Raw genomic sequence first — 20,614 nt, forward strand, 5'->3', positions numbered from 1 at the left:
AGAGGAGAAAATCCTACAGATCTGGATAAACGGCTCCTGAGCTTTTGAGCTTTCAGCCGTTTGCCATTTGGTCTCTGCTGTCCACTTAAGGAACGTAAATCCCAACGGGCACCAGTAGCTTTCAATCCAAATTATTTCTTCTTTTTCTGCAAATCAGATGTAGCAGTCGGCAGACAAAATTAAACATGTTAAGGAATTGGATGAGGCACATTAAAAATGCGCGCGTAAAACCATTCGGCACAATAAGTGCCAATTTAGTCCATGAGTTTCATTCACGCTGCAGACAGACAGGGCATCTGTACCAAAGAGTGACAAGTGGATGCAGCTGGTGGCCTATGGCCCGAAGCATCCACGTTATCACAGACGAGAGCTGTTAATGCCGGGGCTGAATAGGAGCCCCTTTTGAGTCACAAAATAGCATTCTGATTAGAAAGCCAGGAAATACACATGTGAAGAGCCGGAAATTGTCACAATGCAGAACCGTGGCCCATTTGGCACCGTCTCAAGCTGGGTATGGAGGAATGAGATCCTAACGAAGGGATGTGCTCAATCAGACGCATTGAGGTTACTCGTATGCTTGTTTCTTTTTTTTTTTTTTGGTACGTTTGCAGGAAATGTTCCATTTGTCAGAGTTTTTTCTTCTTCCCATGTCACATTGATGCTAAAAAATAAAAGTGCAGTAGCACACTTGCAGGTTTGCATGCAATGTTTGTTGCCACATTTGTTTTTTTATTTTAAAATTCCATGTTTGTTTCCCATAATTCAAAATTCCAAAAGTAAACTTTTTTTTTCTTCACATTTTAGTTAAAGATGAAAAAGTCTCTCAAACTTTACATCAGGAGACAAAGCAGGGTGTAAAAACAAAATCGGAATAAAAGATGAGTGTTAGGATGGATGGATGGATGGGAAAACAAAAAAAAGTATACTCTACCAATGGGAAAAATAAGTAGTGATTTTCTCAGAAAGCTGTACTATCTGCTAGTCTCTTGTGAAAAAAATGTCAGAAAAAATTCTACTCAGATTCATACTTAAACATCTTCACTTTAGGACTAATTTTATCTTATTTCGTGGATGGAATAATCTTATATTTTTATATATTTACAAAGAACATAAGCGGACAGTTTTGTTGTTGCACAGCCTATTTTAAGGTTTGCACTATTTAATGTTTAAAGTTAGCCAGAGATAATCAAACTACAAAACTAAAAAGCACATGACAAAAATCCTTGTTAAAGCAAATGAAAGTGGGGTAAAACACTTCTGTACACAACTCCTTTGTAAATGTTTCAAAAACTAACCCTCTTGTTAAATTTAGAGCTACTTTTGTTTCTCTGTGGACGAGTAAAAGGAGAAATTAGTATCTGTGATAATTAATATGTTTTAAGAAGCAGTTCAGCACACGAGCTCACACTTTAAAACACAAAGTTTGAAGTTTTCCCTCCATTTAATTGAAACAAATTGGAAAATTATTTAATTTACATGACGGAAGCAACTGATCCATATCTGGGTTTTCATTTCAGGCTGAGCCTCCACCTTCATCAGGATTAATGACTAGCAGCTGTGCACCTTAACTCGCGACGCTCTGATTGGTCAGTGAAAGTCTCCCACAACTATAATCAGCTATTTGCACGTTTATGTAACTCAGGCTGTAGGAGGTTGCTCATCAAATATGATGGCTGGCTTGGCCTACTCAAGGTAACAACTAGTTTATGGCTTCCTCTTTTTTTTCTCCTTTCAACTTGATTTTTTATTTTTTTTAAAAAACAATTTTATTCTGATGTTTCTCAATAGGCTGTGGCTACTTGTCATACTGGCTGGTGCAATTAATGGATACTTCACAAAGAAAGGTAAATCCACTTTTTGATCAATCTGGACACATCATGCCTTATCAGCAGAAAAACTGCTAATGTCTCCCTTTGCAGCTTTGGATCCTCTTGGGGCTTCTGGTACAAACCGTTTTTAGTTCCAGTCGGGAACCTGGCCCTGGATATGTCGCTGAAGACTCTGCTTTCTCACGTGCGCCAAAGTGAGCTGCACAGCTTTATACAGATGAGCAACCTAGATGCACTCATCCTAGTGCTCAGATGAGACCAGTTCCTGCTCTCTATGGGTCGGATGTATATCCAGTACATCAAGGATTCCCTACCTTACCAAACCAAGGTAGGTGACTAGCTAGAGGTGTTCTCTGTCTTGGGATCTAGGCTAAATGAATTTCTTCTCCCTCAGTTCAGTGAGCGGTCGATCCTCCCACTCCTTTTTTTGGTAAAACTTCCCCTCTGGTTGAGTCAAGCTTTGTCTCTGAAAGTCCTGGCTACGTGAGCCCTCCAGGGCCATTTCCCATGTTCCAGCCAGGAGAAGCTTCTTATGAGAAGAGGACCTACGAACAAGGAGACTATGACTCTGAAGACAGAGGCCCTCCTCCCCAGTACCTTCCTGTCCCGCCTCTAAATGAATTTGCCATTGGTAGCCCACTGGCACTGGGCACACCTGTAGATCGACTTCAACATGGTTATCCTCTACTTGAGTACATGTTGAGTAGGTTTCCACCAATCAACTTGCCCACCGACGAAACCAAAGGCATGACAGTGGCCACTTTGGTGATCCTTGGTAAGGATCACGTTACCATACGTGTCAACTGGAAACCTACCCAAATCGTAAAAGGTACCCTCTTCAAACTCAACAGAACATTGATAAGGCTGGCTACAGTGTTCACTAATGTTGTAGCTGAGTCTCTAATGGTGCTGATCTGCAGGAAGACTCCCCTAATGCCAGGGGAGTCTTCCCCTTCACCAATCTTTCAGAAGCTCACTCTGCTGAAAGATTGTTTAACTCTTTGGCAACCTGGATTTTAATTTTTCTGAAACTACTACTTGACCCTTGATTCTGTTAAGCTCAGTAAGTGCTTCTTTAATATTATATGCCTTGTGAGACCTTTAGGATCATTCTTGTTTGCACACATTTAAAGATCTAGGCCTTGTGACTAAAATATATCAGGCTGCTGTATGCTGGCCACTAAAAATCTTGTATTTGCCTATAGATTAGAAATGTTGGCAACATATTTTTCTTGTGCCATAATGGAATTTTTTAATTTTTTTCACTATGTATTCACAAATTGTGGAAAAGATGAGTTAAATTAGAGGGTGCTAGGAAGGCTTATGGGTCAAATCCAGTGCAACCTGTTCCTTACTGTAAGTATTGAGTTACATTTTTAATTCTTGTGCCTTCTTACAGCTGAGGAATCCTTAAAGGGTTTGACTAGAAATAAAAACCTGATCATATACTGTAGGCCACAGGTGTCAAACTCCAGTCCTCAAGGGCCGCTGTCCTGCAGTTTTTAGATGTTCCACAGGTACAAAACGCTGGAATGAAATGACTTAATTACCTCCTCCTTGTGCAAATCAGTTCTCCAAAGCCTTGCTAATGACCTAATTATTCTATTCAGGTGTGGTGCAGCAGAGGCACATCTAAAAGTTGCAGGACACCGGCCCTTGAGGACTGGAGTTTGACACCCCTGCTGTAGGCTATTTAGATTCGCCAGAGATGTCCATAATATTGATTCAATTAATCCTGTATTTATTGCCTTCAGGTAATTTATTTTTCATTCTTTACCATTAGGGCATCTCATGACAATTCTTGCTTTTCTAGGATTTCTTCAGTACGAACTGATTTTTCTCCCCACGTTCCTAAACGTTTACCACCCGACTGACTTCTGCTCACAAATGTTTATACAAGTAAATGTTGTCCATTACTCGAGCTATGAAAGCCATAGCTACAGTTTTGCTTGAAAAAGCAATGTCCGTCACCATTTTCCAAATTGTCAAACATGTCATTTATCATAGAGGAAAATACCAGTCTCAACACACAACCTTGTATTTAATTACTAGGATTTATCAGTTTAACTCCTTCATTGAATTTTATAGAGTTCCTCAACATCTTATTTTATACTTTCAAAATACACTCCCACAATAAAATTTATATCCATATTGTATTGGCAAGTGTGGGAATAAAAGATTTGGAAAGATCACACAACTGGTTTAATACATTACTGAAGGCAGACTGGCTTAAAATAAATGCTAACAAGTTGATTTCACTTGTGATATTGCACACATAGAAATTGTGACTGACATTCAGTATGTTGTCCAGATCTAATTTTCAAATGATAAAAAAAAAAACCCCGAGCTGAGCCCAAGATTTACCACCAGACCCTTAACAGAACCAAGAGTACACAGAAAATGGATGGAAGAATGGAAAGATCCAACATAATCACGATTAATGCCTAGCAGCTGTGCATCATTAACTTGCTGCGTGCTGATTGGACGGCACTGCTTACTCGCGACCGTTTATGAGCCTTCCGCAGTGCATCCTTAATCGTAATAGTACAGAAGCTCGTTCAACACGATGACTGGCTCGTTGGCCTCGGGGTAAGGAGTGGGTTACTGCGCTGGTTCGTTTCTAGTCCTAATCATCTGCTTTTCAACAGGGTGTGGCTCCTTATCATGCTGACTGGTGTGAATTAAAGCTATCCCACCAAGAAAGGTAAAAATATATAAAACAAATCCCCCTCCCTCCCACCAGCTCTGACCACTCCCGGTTTGGGCTAATGGTTTCTTAATACTGTGCTGATACATCTTTGATGCTAAGAAAGAGGTGTCTAATAGTGCAGCAAACTAAATGCTGCTTTCCTTTTGTCCTGTTCTCATTCAGTAATAAAGAGATGTTGTACCGGTGCTTTATCGTCTTAAATCTTCCAGGTAACTCAAAAGCCAAATCTAGCAGTCGTGTCCCAAGAGGAGCGCCGTCTCCTGACGACCTGGAGTTGGTTTCTGAACCCGAACCGCCTGGATTCGAGTACATGAGCCTGCCAAACCCGCTTCTTTTTCCAGAACTCCAGCCAGGTCGGCTGTCCTTCGTAGAGAAGGTGTACGAGCAGGGGACGTACGACTCTGAATCTTCAGAAAAAGGCCCGCCGCTCAGACGTGCCGCAGCTCGGAACAGATTCCGTGGCTGTACACCTCCGCCGGCAGTCCAACCTGTACGCGGCGTCTGGTTTGGTTGTCAGCCGTATTACCTGTTCCTGCCTCCAAAACCAAGAGGTTTGAGCATTTCCCCATTTCTGAGAGGCTGGTCCAACACCTCAGTGAATCCATTTATGTCCAAGGTGACACAGTTCAGACTAAGGCTTCATCCAAGGTTTTACAACTCTGTTTAGATTGACCCGAATGTGTTGACTTGAGGCATATTTTGAGCACTTATTTTTTTTATGTTTTCTTATTGATAGATTAAGGGCTGAGTAGTTATTTTTTTTGCTAACTTTGGCTAATGCTATCTGGCAGCTTTTATTTTATAGGAGTGTTCTGAGAACTTGGTAGTCTAAATCAAGTTGAACTGATTTACTTTTGTGTTTAATTCAGGTATTGTGTTTGATTACAGACATTTTACTTTTCCCCAGCCCTCCGATCTTATCGGCCTGTCACAGCAAGCAGCAACTTTTTACTGCGTTGCAATTGCATCCATGAAAGGCTCTCTGCATACTGCCGTCTTAATACACCTGGGGTGTATGCCGTCTGCATACACCATGTTTTGAAGACCGTGTGATTTCCGAGAGGGTGGAAAAATCAGAGCTTTAGCATTAAATGCTGTGTATAAAATATATTGATATAGGACTACAAAGATTTAAATGGTCAACATTTTTAGCCTCTTTCTACGCCACTCGAGTGTCTTTTGTAGGTGGGTTTTCAAACCAATATGGTGAGACTTGACCCAGTGTTGAGTCTACATTAAGGTCTTTTATCTCATGTCGTTAGGATTTACAGCAAGCAGGTGCATAAGTTGGACGACGGCTCTGTATTTTACTGTAAAAGGCTGTCTGACGCGTTGGCGACTCCCAAGAATCTGTTCGTGTTGGCTGTAGCGTCAGAATAATTAACTCTGATGGATGGCTTCGGAAGAAAATGAACATGACTTTACCGTGAACTTTTTTGGGTTTTTCAAAACAAAACTGCTTCCTGTTCATTTAGGTATTTGGATTTACGTGGCTTCTCTATATTTAAAAGTACTCTGACTTGGTGTGAAGAAAAGATTCTGTTTTGTGCAACATGTATAGGGAAGGACAGTCTAATATGAACACGCGTTTAATCATTACAATGACTTTTCAAAAGACTCATTGTGACTATTTCAGTTTCAACATGAAGGCATTAAAATGCCTTTTTAAATGCAATTTTTGTAGATGATTCATATTAAAGTGTTCATTTGCTACCTGTACACAAAGTAAAGGGTTTGTATTAATGCACAGAACGGTAGCATTATGAGCAGACTAGATGTTGATTAGAGAGGTGTATGGTAAGAGACTTGACTTGAATTGGGAGAAATGATTTGTGAAAAATCTCAGCAATAATGTATTTTAAACTAAAGTCTTCCAAAAAACAACTGCTTTTAATATTTTCTTAATGGTTTCTATTCTTATCTGTCATCAACTTCCTCCACATGCATTTGCAATTTAATGCAAAGAAATTGAGGACAAAGCCCACACGTTGGAGGGGGCAGAGCTTGAATATTGTGATTTCTACAGCACAGATGGTGGGAGTGGGCACGCTCAAAGTGGGCCTCCACATAATTAGTATTACTGTTCTCCATTTATCTGGTGTATATATATATTCTGTCTGTCTGGTATGTTCTGTGGTACACCTTAAAGCGCCACACCTGTGAGTTGTACTCTGATTTCTCCGCTCCCACAGCGAGAAATAACTTTTTAAAATTTTTTTTTTTATGGGAATTTAAAAATTGTTTTTACAAAATCATCAATGAGGCTTATTTTAAACAAATCAAACCTACTATTGAGGAAATTCCTAATGTTGTTTGACTCTACGTATCTGAATTCAGACGCAAATGTCTGTCCTTTCTCCTCTTCAAAAACCAAATCCCTTTCTGTGACTCTTTGGTGACACTGTTGGTGTTTCTGGACTGAGGTCACAATATTCTAAACAAAATTAATTACATTTGATTGGACTCTGTAATCTTGCATAACAGGAATCTGATTGTCCAATCTGATTTGGACAATTTTTGTCATTAGGGAAAACTCCACAGCAGCGACGGTTCCTGCTCTTGCTCTGCTGCAGCAGCAACCATTAAAACTTCCCTCACCAATGGCTCTTTCTTTTTTTTTTTTTTTTTTTGAAGCCAGGGGACGAAGAGTGACCCGCAGGAGAGAAGTGGCAATTACATCCAGTCAGATGGCCACTTCACACACCTGTCACAGCACAGATGAACCCATCATAAAAGGCTGCAGAGAGGACAAAAGCGAGACAATTCCCCCACTGTGACCCTCCAGCTTCCACCCTGTCTTTTTCTCCTCAACTATTAAGACATAAAAAAGGGTAAATCCCAAGATAATTTGATATTTCATCTCTGCTTTTTGCATCCTGCCATAGTTTCCTGTTGGTAGACATCGTCGTCTCTTCTTCCGAGAATGCGCCTGAATATGGAATCATTGTTAGGTTAAAAGTATTTCAACTCAGAAGTCAAACTTTTTCTTTTTTGCCCATTACAAAAGGAATTCATGGCACCTTTTCCATTTCAGTTTCCTAGACTGTACCTCATGATGGCAACACATCTGAAGATGTACGTATTTAGGTGTTTGGTGGCACTAAAGGCCTTTATTGACAGAAGTTAGACTGGAAATGGGCCGAGAGAGAACAGGGGGAGACATGCACCGTTCTCGAGATTGGTACTCAAACCGTTTACGATGAGAACCAACAGCCTCCTTAGATGAGGCGTCATCACGTACCAACAGGTTCTCAATTGGGTTTAGGTCCGGACATTGATTGGGGAATTGTAGAGCGTGGAAGAAGAACTTCTATCTAACCCGTTTCTTTGTAGGTTGGGATCTGTTTCACATAAGACAAACCTACAGCCCAGTCTCAAATTATTATTACTTTTTCCCAAAGCGTTCAGCTGGTATTCTCCACTCTGACCAGCATCCTTGTTCCTGCTGAAGAAAAACATTCCTGCAGCATAATACGGTTGGTTGATGTAGTGTTAGTCTTTCTGCAGTGTTCATTGCTCTAAATGGTCAATTTCTGATCTTAGCTGGTTTTGATTGAGCTTATTTTAGGGTGTCGGAGTAAAGGTGGGGTCAGTAGATTTACCCTGCACTTCTCAGATCTTCTTCAGCTATATCCTACTTTGTGCTGGTGTGCATATTGTATTTTATGTTTGCAACATGCAGAATCGTGGACTGATTCAAGAAGTATGAACACTCTAGCAAAACATCAAATCTCCTGCCTCCTTCTGTAGACGATGGAGGAGAAATGACGTAAAGTACGAAGCATTTCTGTTGCTTGTTCACCTCGGCATGGTGCTTTTTTTTTTTTTAATGAAATCGACTCTTTCGTCAGATTTGGAGTGCCGGCAAAAAAAGCAACTCTCTAAAGTCTTCTATTAGAAGGAAAGAAAACGTGCGAGATCGGATTCAACTGTCAAGTTCATCTGCTTAATTCTGGACTTGCATCATAAATACACAGGATGTGTGGAGACCAGTGTTCAAATCTATCCCCCTCCCTCAACCCCCGCCATAGCAAACAGACCAATTGCCTTATGATTAATGCTGAGTTTAAAAAAAAAAAAAAAAAATTGATGGCTTAAAGAAGCTGAAGGAAAAGCTGCCCAGTGAAAGATGGGTGTAAGGCGCACTCTGTAATTAAGCCAGTCTGCACTTGATGAAAGCAGATCACACTGGCGGGCCACGGCTTCACAGCCAGTTTGTTTTTACGACATAATTACAGTCCAAATCCAATGAGAAGATTTAATATCGCGCCACGATGAACATGTGTCCAATGTCAACAACGATACTGACCTCCCCAGGGCAAGGTGTGTGTGGTGGGGGGAGTAGATCACGGGCGTCAGGAAGCCTAGAGAAGAGATTTTTATTTTTGTCCCCCCCCCCGCACCACCCTGACGGTCTACCTGCGTCTGCACACACCGTCTGGGAGGTCTGACACCGGGGGAATCTTACGGACAGAAAGAAGAAGGGGGGAGTTCAGGAAGCGAGAAATGGCAAATAAAGGGATCAAAAAAAGAAGCAGGGAGAAGTGAGGTAACGATGCGGAGAAGCAGCAGGCTCAAATGTGCAGACAGGGGAGGGTGTGGCGGCCGCGGCGCAAAGATAAATAAAAGTTTTTGCTTGATGCCGCCTCCACGGCGGGGCAGTGGCCGTTAGAACAGCAGTCACAGCCGGCTGAGCCGCTGCAGCCAAAACAAAAAAAAATTACTTTTCATCACTTCAGGTGTTTCACTTCATTTACTTTGACTCAAGAAGCTCACCGCAAATCACAAAATCTTAGAGTGTGTTCGATCTAGTTTCTAGGAAAAAATCTTAGTGCGCTTGAAATAAAACAAAAGTAACTTTTCAGCGAGATACGGGAGCTTATTTTAAGTAAATAATTCCTTAATATTGATGAAAAAGTACTAGTTGACTTATAACAAGACATTTTTCTCGTAAATGAAGTAATCTGCCAATCCCACTACTTTTCAGTCGATATTAAGGAATAATTTACTAGAAATTTCCTGCATCTTGCTGAAAAGTTACTTCTAAATTAGCTTTGTCTTATTTCAAGCATACTAAAATATAGAATCTAAACCAAATATTCTTGGTAAGATTTTGTGTTTTTTGCAGTCCAAAACAAACAAACAAAAAAGAATCCATCTTGCTTAAAAGCCAATCTTGTCCTCCATACAAATTATGGGATGGTCTAAATATAAAAGAGGAGGTACTGAAAGCAAACTGAAAGTTTCTGTTTTTGAGATGGGAGTTGTTTTGATGCTTTGTGACATGGCTCTGATGTAAATGACCAAAACCTCCCAGAAAGTGGCTTCAGTGTGTTCCTCAATCTGAAAGGGGGGTAAAAAAGAAAGAGGGGAAAAAAAACCAAAACTCAGTTTCCTGTTCTTCTTCTCCATACGCGATGCGACCGCAACGCCTTTGTTCCTCATGGTCAGATTCTACCAGAAGAGGGAACGGCCCCAGGGGACTGCCGATGACTGACCATAATCGACCACACACTGCTTTCTGTTTTCTGACCAGCCTTGTGCCTTTTTTTTTTTCTCTCCCCATCCCAAACTTTTCACCCCCCCACCCCCAAGTGTTCTCAGGAGCAGCCAGCTGGGCCACATTTGCTCTGGTGGCTGTGTTGCCGGGCGAAGCCCAGTCTGCTAGTGGGCGGGCAGCGTCATATGACTGAGTACTGGTCAGGGCCCGTAGATTAGTAACTGGATATCCACAGAGAGGCCATAAGGCCTGAGCCCTGTGATCCAGTGGAAAGAAGGGTCGCCGCGGTAACTTTGTGGTCCCGTGCGGCCCAGAGCGCGAACCACAATCCCTGCTGACACCCTCTTCCCCTCGAGGACGTGGTTTTACTCCAGATCGTGATTTCCCATCGCCGCGACTCTCTGTCTGCGATTGTAGGTCTCTATCTAGGACTTTCTAGCGAAGAGGATGCAGCACATCCAGCTTCCTGGAGCCACTTTTCTCACATGGAGGACACACGGAGGTCTGCAAAAAAAAAAAAGAAAAGGCTTATTTTAGTTCCCAAGTGACATTTGAGCTGAAACAAATGGTTAGAGAGCCAGAAGTAACCAACTTGTGCGTTTGAACACGAGTTTCCATGCAGTCGTCAAGGGCATGCATGACATATTAATTTGAAGCTTTTTAAGATGCATTTGAAATTTTTTTTTTTTTTTTTCAGTTCAGTCACTTACTTTTAAAAGAGAAGAATTGGGTGCAGATGTTTGATTTTATTCCGGACTTTATCCTTTTTATTTAGTTATTTATTTTATTTCTACCCGTCCAGAATCAAAGTTATCCACATTCAAATATGAACAGAACCATATTTGGTAAATGTCCTACAGTGGACACATTGTCATTACCACTGAGGACAGGGTCATTCTACGTCACATCTTTCTATTGTGTGTTACACTTTAATGTACTTTGGAGCCAATGTCCAGCTTTAAAACATAATTAGCACAAATGAAAATGATTTGACCCAAACTGTCGCTCTGTGGCAAAAGGATTTTATTTATGATTCTTGAGATCAACATCCTAACCTTGAATATGCTTGTATTAAAAAAAAAAAAAAAAAGTCAGTAGCTGCGCTTCCATTACAAATGTGCCCAAAACATTGTCGATATTCTAATGTGGAAAGACAAAATTTTGCAATTTAAAATTGTATGTGAATAAGCGTGTCCACACAAAAAGCTCTTAAAAAACATGATGCGCCATCATCCTGTCGTCTTCTTCGTCTTTTCCGCCAGTAGTAACATCCGGTTGTTGATCATGTGACTCGTGTGACGTGTAAAAAGATTTTCCATTGCAGTTTTGCGAAATGCACCGATTTTGATACAGATGAAAAACCGCCACAATCTAACTCAAACTAAATTTTTTTGTTTGTTTGTTTGTTTCATCAAAAAAGTTAGTTTTTTTCGATGTTGGCACGTTTCTTTTGAGCACATTTATTTTTGTAATTCCGAGTTGCACAGTTGTGTGGCCAGTGGAAACAACTAATGTCTGCAGAGCAAAGAAGAGAGAAAATGGGCGATGTGTTGGTGACGGTTGGTGACAGTATTGTGTTCTGAAGCTGTTTCACCATCAGTATGGTGTAAAAGTGGTCAGAATAATAAACCTGCATAATTCCAGGGCCAGAAGGTATAGAAATGACATAAATTCAAACTTGTGAATTGATTCTTGGTTTTTTTGTTGTTTTTTTTTTTTTTATTTATGCGTGTGATACCAAAATGAAAAAAAATGGCTCAAATAAAACCCTAACATCCCTGAAAATGACATCCATGGTGACGATGAGTGTTTGCAAACTGTACTGCTGTTGCCCTTGTTTGTAGCAGCTTGAGCAGCAAAAACAGATTAATGGCAAACTCTGTTTGCGTTCAAAACTGTAAACTGCGTACTGCTCTGAGGGGGGGAAAGAAAGTGAACTGTGCTTGAGCAGTTTCAGTTTGTTTTTTTACTTGTTTTCAATTATTAAAAAACATCAGTAAACACTGAGCCAGTGGAAAGTCATGCCATCCCCCCGCTGCTAAGTCAATACTCCTGCTATTGCTCGGATAAAAGCTGTAGTAATTTGACGTTCTTCTACAATGTGCACATTTCTGCTGACCAGAACCCCCCCGAATCATCAGCATGGAGCCCAGATGATGCCTTCAGGCGCAAACATACATATACAGAGAAAAAGGGAGAGAGAGAGAGAGTCAGAAGTTGGGGAAGCTGCAAATGCTTTTAACATCATCTGTGTGGGTAATTTATAACAGATACTTCTGAAGCAATAATCACATTTTTATATAGAATTTCCATTCTGAGGGCTTTCATGGGTTGCTGTTTGTGGAAATGGCAGCCAAGCGCGGAGAACGTCTCCGGACTTACCTTGGGGAGAAAAAAAAAAAAAGAAGCTTGGATTTGAGCATTTGAGCCTCCTGACTGTTTTCTTTCTGCCCCATCTGCACCCTAATGTCGTCTTCTCTCACTCCTATTGAACTCTCTCTGTCTCCTTGCGCAAGCGCGACAACGCCCATCCCATATGCGATTTTTATTTATTTATTTTTTTTAATTTTTTTTTTTCTGCAATGGCCTGCAGGCTTGAGTGAGGACAGACCTGACTGCAGTTGGCCTCATCTCAACAAATACCTGACGGCTCCTCCACGCTCATGCCAGGACTCATTTCTGAAGCATCAGACGGTCGGCAGCCGCTTTCAGGAATAAACCTCATGAGTCACATTTAAAGGCGTCTTTGTTTTTGTTAATGCGAGAACAAAGAAGTTGGAGTAACTCTCACCTCTGAAGTTTAATTTACCAGATAATGCTTCTGTTTCTTTGTCTTTCAGGTGAAGTGCTAGTGTTGGATTAAACATAATGGGTTGACATGTCTTGTCCAAACTCATTCCTCGCTGACAACGAGGTGAGAATTTATTAAGAATCAAACATACGATTATCAACGCGTATATTGGCAGAGAACACAGTCGATTCGTTCAGCTCTTCCTCTTTCGGTGACTTTGTTCAGCATAATCCCAGATAGGTTGGTTCCGTTGACATTTCCTATGGCGAGTCCAAGAGAAGCTTCTATCAAGGTGGATTCCTGCTGCATTAAAAATAACCCTTTAAACGGCTGCAGCGGTTATTTACAGAAACGAAAAAGACTGTTTACAACCGAAGTGAAGGTGGGAGGCGGCGCACCAGCAATAATCTTCCTGTGTGAAACGCACAAAAAAAAAAAAAGAAAGAAACAAAAAGGAGCGCAGGAAGTACTTCCAGTTGAAGTAAAGTGTCTGTTGGAAAAGCCGACGATATTTTCTTGGATTAAGAAAGCACAAATTTATTTACTCTAACTGGAAGTGCTTCATTTACTGTTATTATGCAAGTCTCCAGGGAACACCGTTGGTAACGCTGAATACCTTCCCAATGGAAACAGAAATGACTTGGGTTGATAAAGCAGCACTTGTCCACCATGTCTTTGGCTCCTCTCAGCCTGGTGATTAACTTCAGCCACCGAAGTTAATCACCAGCTTTTCTGGATTTATGCTAAAAGAAGATCTTGAGGCAGTTTTTGGCTGTAGGTTGGATATCGATTGTTTCTATTTTCAGAGCCTGAGAATAGAGACAATGTTTAACATTTAAACATGTTAAATCTTTGGTTTAGAGTGTAAATTGTTTTTGTTGTCAATTGTTTAAAGATTAAGATTTTTCTGTCATGCATAACTACAAATTATTTGTGGACATTTTGCCTGTGTGTTAACAGAAAATGCAGCTTTGGGAACTGAAAAGCTCGGCGCAATGCTACTTGACACGCTATTGGCTGGGATTTGCAAAGCAGCCAGTCCTAGAACACATTTGAGATGGTGCATAAAAAAAAGGTACATTTGGTCTTTGAACTATTAAAATAGGGAGTCATACACATTTTTATAGTATTTGCTGGTCCTTGTCTTCTAGGAGAGCACTATATCGCAGAATCCATTCGTAAGCAGGGTAAATCTGTTGGCTAATTTCCGTGTATGATTTAAAAAAAAATTGTTTTATTGATTCCCTTGGTTTTAGACAAAAAGCTGAAAAAGCTTTCCCCAGAAAATGTTAAATCTTAAATCCCCAGAAAAACTCAAGGTAAAACCAAGAAGCAGCTGCTTCTTTGTTGAGCCATGACTCATTTCTAGCCAAATAGTCCTGAAATCTTTTCATTTTATATGCATAAAACTGGCATGTCACATATTAATGTCCTAAAGGGATAGCTTAGGCACTCCACATAAATCAAAAATCATCGTGAGTTTGCTGAAAATTGAGGAAATCTTCAGAGTTTTTTTGGGGGGGGAGGGGGGACCTAACAGCTAGTCAGACTGGATTCAGCACATCTTAACTGCTAGAAACAGAGGTGTTCAAAGTGTGGCCTGCAAGCCATTTGCAGCCCTTGAAATGATTTTGTGAGGCCAATCATCTTTTTTTTTTTTTTAACCACAAGTAAGGGAACATTTACTGCTAATAACTTAAAAAATCTGAGCTGCTCCTTTGCAGAGCAGACTGTGGGAAGGAAGGAAGCTGAAGGAAAATCCACACATGCTGGGAACGACGTGTAAACTCCTCAGGACAAAGTCCAGATCCATCGAGACGCTTATAGGAGACCTTGTTTTATGACAAAAGCACTGATCATACCAGTCTCCAGTCTTTTGGGAATACATTTTTAACTAAAACAAGTCGGAAGAGCAATTAAACGTTATGTGTAAGTGTTGCGTTTCAAAGTCCTGATCAAATTCTTGTCAAACCTGGATCACAGCCTGAATAAAAAGAGATGGTTCTCTCGTAGAGCAATTGCAACATTTATTGAAGTGTTGGCTTTCTTGTATTGATTTTTCAACACATTACAAAAATACATATATGTTCAAAACAGCAGATGTGTACTGTTCTGAAAACACTTTTTTTTTTTTTCACAATGATGCACCACTTCCCCCCTTCCCCCCCCGCCGCCCTGAAAACAAAAACAAAAACAAAACAAAAAAAAGGAACAAGGAAACTTTTTTTTTTTTTGTACAAAGAGTGTAGGTGAAAGTGTTGAAAAGTGAAATATGAAAATGTATCCAAAACAAATTACAGCTTTAAGTGCCATCACAAGACCTTCAACCAAACATGAGGAGAAGACCATGAAAGTCCACGAAGGTCCTTGAAAATTGATTTGGAGAAGAATTCCTGCACGAAACCGCCGCACTGCCCGAAGGGTTTTTGCTTCAGCTTTATTTTCCTCCGTTTTCTTGTTTTTCAATCATTTTGTTTTATATCCACTAAGGATAGCTCAAGAAAAATAAAAAAAGTCCCCCAAAAATTATATATATATATATATATATATGTATGTATATATATATATATATATATATAAAATCAAATAGCTGGAGTCAAAAGTGACATCACTGTTGTTTGAAAAATAAGGAAAAAGAAAATATCTGCCACGACTGAGCATTTTACATAATTTCCATACAGTGAACAAGCAATCATACAGAAACACAGTAATGTAGGTAAAAACCCCTCCACCAGGAAAATCGTACAAAAACTGCCAAATTATCGGAGAGAACGACGGAGAAAGGAAGGAAAAAAAAAAAAAAGAGAGAAAACTTTAGCATCATTATCAACACTGACAGAGTATTTTCTTAAATGGCATACTTCAACACTGTAAACATATTATTAGACTGAATGTCTGTGTGTGATCTGGGGTCTCTGTGAGCTTTCCGCCGTCCCATCGTCCGAGTGCGTTTGCCTGGCCTCGTCTTGTCCTGCCTCTGAACGGGGGATAATAATACACGACGTGTTTAAAAAGAAACAAAAATAAGAAAGCACCTTGATTCCTTTTCTCTCTCGTCTCCTTTAAATTGTTTTTGCATTCACGCAAAATAATATGCAAGCAAGCTTCTCTCCCGCCAGTCTCGCTGTTGTGTCGATTCACCAAAATGATAACCTAACGACGTAGCTTATGCTGAGCTCTCATTGTGACCGCGACATTTTTTTTTTTGTCTTTCTCAGATTTGCCAGGAAAAAAAAAAAGAGAAAAGATGATGAAGAAGAAGTGAGATTGCATTTAAAGCGCAGTATATCTTTTTGTTCTATCAAAGCGAAGTGGTGCAGATAAAACCTGACAATAGGCCAAAATGGTAGGTCAAACTTTCAAGTGATTATGATTTCGATGGCTGAGGATTGCGGCGCTACAATGAAAGATGTAGCCTCGCTCTCCTTTCTTGTGGCTCCGCCGTCTGTCTCCCTCCCTCTCACGCTCGCTCTGTCTCACTCTGATGGTCTGTTATAAGATGTGGCCAGTAGATGTGCATTTGGGTACCAAAAAAATACAACTAAAAAAATACACGTTTCATATGCTTCCAATTTCATTTGAATGACTACTCTCCCCAGTCAAGGTCTTGCTCTCTCTCTCTCTCTCCCTCTGTTTCTTTCTCGCACGTCTTCATTTCTCGGCTCCAATCTTTCATTTTTGCCACAAGAATAGCCCCTACTCAAGGTCGCTCGGCCATCCCCTAGTGCAGCTGTGCTCCAAATTATCATAACTCATATGGCTTTTTCATTCTTTTTTTCTTTTTGTTCAAACAGACTCATTTTAGGATGAACGATGCAGAAAAAAAAAATAATATATATATATATATATATATATATATATATATATATATATATAAAAAACGTAATCCCCGAAAGACACGTACGGGCACACTGTCTCAAAATCTGCTACAGGGAGTTAAACCCCCTCATCTCGCCGCGTGAGGCGAATGAGCGGCCTTCCCGTTTAAAAAGCAACTCTTAATGCTTGAATCTGAACTGGTGGACTGAGAAAAGACGCCATCAGAGAGAGGGAGAAGCTCGGAGCGGAGGAGCGCGAAGGGATGCGAGTTTCATTTCAGTTGAGAACCAGATTTCTTTGTTTTTTGTTTTTTTTTCTTTGGGGGGGGGGGGGTCGTCATAAGATACAGGAAGTCAGCTCTGGTCGCCGAGACGTTCCACATCAGACACAGGAGGGAGTGGTTTTGACAGGAAAGCAAATTTTGCTCAACAAATGACGTTGGACAGTGAACTGGAGGTGGGCTTAATGAAGAAAAGAAAAGGATGGTAGTTACATGTCAGATATGTAAGCAGCTGGTTTTTTTGTTTTTTGTTTTTTGATTGTGTAGATTTAGGCCATCTTTCATTTACAGTCAGGGCTACTTTAACATATATATATAAAAAAAGAATATTTACAAACCATAAAAAGGACTGTTCCCATTCTCACATTAATCACAAGTAGTCTTAACTTATTCAACATATTAAATATGGTGGTTTAATCCTACATTAGGAATGTACTGAGCATCAGTTTAAGGGTATCTCTGTCAAGTGCAACCTTTATTTACGTCCTTTTTTGCAGGAAGGACACCGATACAGTAACTGCATTTTGAAATTGTTCCAATGTTTTGTTTTTTTTTTTGTTTGCCATTTCTTAAAAAGGACAACGCTCCCTGAATAAATTAACACCAACATACCAGATCTCTAAGATAATGTCGGATTTTTAAAATCCAGAAAGGATGTTTTATTGTCAGGCAGACATTCAGTGCTTTAGGCCTGTATGAGGGAATGGATTGTAATCCGCTGCTGCAGGTAATATAGAAAACAAGTCTTTTTTTTGTTTTTCCCTTTTCGTTTTTTGAAACTTTTAAAAGCTAACTGCTTCACACAAATTTACTCTCACAGGATAACAAGCTTCCTTAAAGGAACAAAAAAAAAAGTAAAACATTGTATTCGTGGGGACGTCTTCTCAGTTATAGCATTTTAGAAAAAAAAAAGTTTCTTTTTAGAACATTTCAAAACTAACTCCATATGAAATCCCACAAAGGTTTACCTGCACATGCCAAATATCATTACAAAAATCCAATAAATACAGAAATTATTGCACAGTAGAAAGGCTCCATAGATTCCTAACTGATAAAATCCTCAGACTGTTTGCCATGAAACACTCAGTTGAGCATTTCAGACAAGTTATTAAAGTTTCCATTTGGTAATATTCTCAGGTGGCAGTTTCTGTGACAAGAAAAAATGATAAACATCAATCAATCTTAATTTGTTTTTTTTGTTGTTTTTTTTCTTTTTTCAAGAGAGCAATAATCCAGCCAAGCCCCGTCACTGAAGAAGTGGTGTTAGGAGGTGTGTGGATGTGTGTGTGTGTTGCGTGTGTGTATGTGTGAAGGGAGAGTGAAGATGTGTGTGTACTGTATACAATATGCTTTATAACTTATCGCTGGTGGCTTAACCTCTGTCCGCTTGCTCCAGTTTGACCTCACTGGCCATCAAATGTTCACCATGCCATTTCTTCATGTGTTTCTCCAGTGTGCTGTAGACACTGAAGGGCATGTGGCAAATGTCGCATCGATACACCTCCTTCCCGAACTGACCGTGGGTCTTCATGTGACGCGTCAGCTTGGAGCTCTGGGCGCAGGCGTAGCTGCACAGGTCGCACTTGTACGGCCGCTCCCCCGTGTGGCTGCGCCGGTGGACTGTCAGATTGCTGCAGTTCTTGAACACCTTGCCGCAGTACTCACAGGTGTCGTTTCGCCTCTCCTTCGAACTGGGAGGCCGGCCGGGCCCCGGTCCGCGCAGGAGGTGAGGGGTGCTGCTTCCGCTGCGCCCCGACGTGCTGCCGCCTTCGATCAGCTCCCCGGGCGGAGTGGAGAAGCGCAGGCTTCCCGTTTCCGAGGAGGAGTGGTCGGAGGAGGTGGCGAACGGCGACTGACGGGAGTCGGTGAACCCCAAGAAAGGTTCTCTGATGAAGTGGCGGGAAGCAGCGTAGCCAGCCAAAAGCTGGGAGTAGACATTTTCTGGGGACATGAGGGGTATGGTTGGAGGAATATCCAACTGTTCTTTCTCTATCTTGATCCTCTTGTTGTTGGAGGTGTTCGGGCTGGTGATGGGAGTGGGCCTACGCTGAAAAAGCCCAGGAAAGGCCTCCACTTCACTTACACTGATCCTGCCATTCATCATGGGCCTAATATCCTCTTGCTCCTCTCGCTCTCTGTCTGGTTCCCTGTCATTTTCTCTCTCAACTTCATTCCTCTCCCCACTGTCTCCATTAGGTTGCCTCTCCAAGCTTCTCTTGTTAGGGTTAAGTCTAAGGTGATTGTCCAGGTGGTTGTATGGATGCATCATGCCCATCCCTCCATTGTCATTAACTCTGTCCCCACTCATGGGTTTCTCCTCAGGGGACTGTCTGGGACCATTTTCTCTGTTGTGACTGAATTCCTGGGAGTCGTCACTTAGGTTGGAATCTGGTCGACTCCCATTCCTTAGCTCTTCCTCCTCCTCCTCTTCTTCCTCCTCCTCTTCTTCCTCATCTTCCTCTTCTTCCTCATTCTCCATCTCCATAACCCTTGCATCGCCCTCTCGATTTTTTCCATCACCTTCTCCTTCCTCTCCCCGACTCCCCTGTTCTGGGGAGCCCGTCATGTTCCCAGACTTGTTGTGCATATGTGTTTTCATGTGCCTTTTAAGTTTGCTGGCCTGGGAGCAGGCATGATCACACAGATGACACTTGTAGGGCCTCTCTCCTGTGTGACTGCGTCTGTGGACAATTAGGTTGCTCTGAAACTTGAAGATCTTGCCACAGAACTCGCAAGATTTCGACTTTCCAGGGGCATTATTCTGACCCTGTGCGTCTGGAGGGCTGGAGGAGCCGTGGCCCCCCTGGGATACAGGTGGCTGTGGGGCATAGGTGAGAAATGTTGGGGGCTTGGCACCAGGCTGGAAAAGTGTTGGACTCAGCAGACGGTGCATGGGTGGCACGAGGTTTGGTGACAAAGGTGGCGTGGGCCCGCCGTTATTGGTTGTGTTGCCCGCTAGTTCTCTCAGTCGACGGGAGAAGTCCATGGAAGGAGGCTCCATGGGGGTCATTCTCATCACCCTCTCAAAGGCACTGGGGTGCTGTGACAGCAGCCCCATTTCCTCTGGGCCCAGTCGCTCTAGAGGTGGCCTAGGGGGAGGCGGAGGGCTGACAAAGGGCGGCGTCGCAGGAAGGCGGGTCTCCATGTACCCTGGAGGGTGGGGATGTTCCCTGAGCAAGGGCGCAGCCATGCGGAGGAGGTGAAATGGGTTGTTGGTGTCGCCAAGGAAAGTAGGGAGAGGGGAGCGAGGCAAGGCATCGACTCCCGGGGGAGGAGGCAGAGCCATGCGGGGAGTGAGGGAGCAGTTGGCCAGATGGTTGTCGAGATAGATGCGGATGCCATGAGTGTGCTGGGCATGCTGAAGCAGGAACCAGGCGCTGTTGAAGGTCTGCTTGCAGGTAGTACAGATGTAGCTGGATGGTTCGTCTTTATCTGAAGGTCAAGAGAAAAAAGGGAAAAAAAACATTGTAAAAACACACTTCTCAAATAATGTACAAAAAGCCTTTTTATTCAACAACCACACTGATCATATAGATGTAGATTCTTTGTCAATGAAAACATGACATTTCCAGTTGTGCAACAAGTAGGAAACTGGACCCGTCGTTTCGTTTCCCAAAAAAATTTCACCTCTTAGCTTATAAACTTTCAATCTGTTGTCAGGACTGGGGAAGCCTTTTAGAAAAGA

General features: G+C 41.6%; 1 protein-coding gene and 1 long non-coding RNA gene across 2 annotated transcripts in view; one reads left to right on the forward strand and one right to left on the reverse strand.

Annotated features, from left to right (window-relative positions):
* The first annotated feature begins 1,534 nt into the window (after nucleotides 1-1,534).
* Nucleotides 1,535-2,887, forward strand: LOC114158892 (uncharacterized). The gene is made up of 3 exons (XR_003598493.1): nucleotides 1,535-1,844; nucleotides 1,920-2,157; nucleotides 2,224-2,887. It is a non-coding gene; the product is annotated as an uncharacterized LOC114158892 (long non-coding RNA).
* Nucleotides 2,888-14,840: 11,953 nt separating this feature from the next.
* The window catches only part of bcl11bb (BCL11 transcription factor B b), a 39,166-nt gene continuing 33,392 nt past the window's right edge, over nucleotides 14,841-20,614 (reverse strand). Inside the window, exon 3 of the mRNA XM_028039628.1 lies at nucleotides 14,841-20,361. Coding sequence (XP_027895429.1) covers nucleotides 18,302-20,361 — 2,060 coding nt within the window. The 3' untranslated portion in view covers nucleotides 14,841-18,301. The remainder of the gene's footprint in view (nucleotides 20,362-20,614) is intronic.

This window comes from Xiphophorus couchianus, chromosome 15 (assembly GCF_001444195.1).
Source record: "Xiphophorus couchianus chromosome 15, X_couchianus-1.0, whole genome shotgun sequence".
NCBI classification, from domain to species: domain Eukaryota; kingdom Metazoa; phylum Chordata; class Actinopteri; order Cyprinodontiformes; family Poeciliidae; genus Xiphophorus; species Xiphophorus couchianus.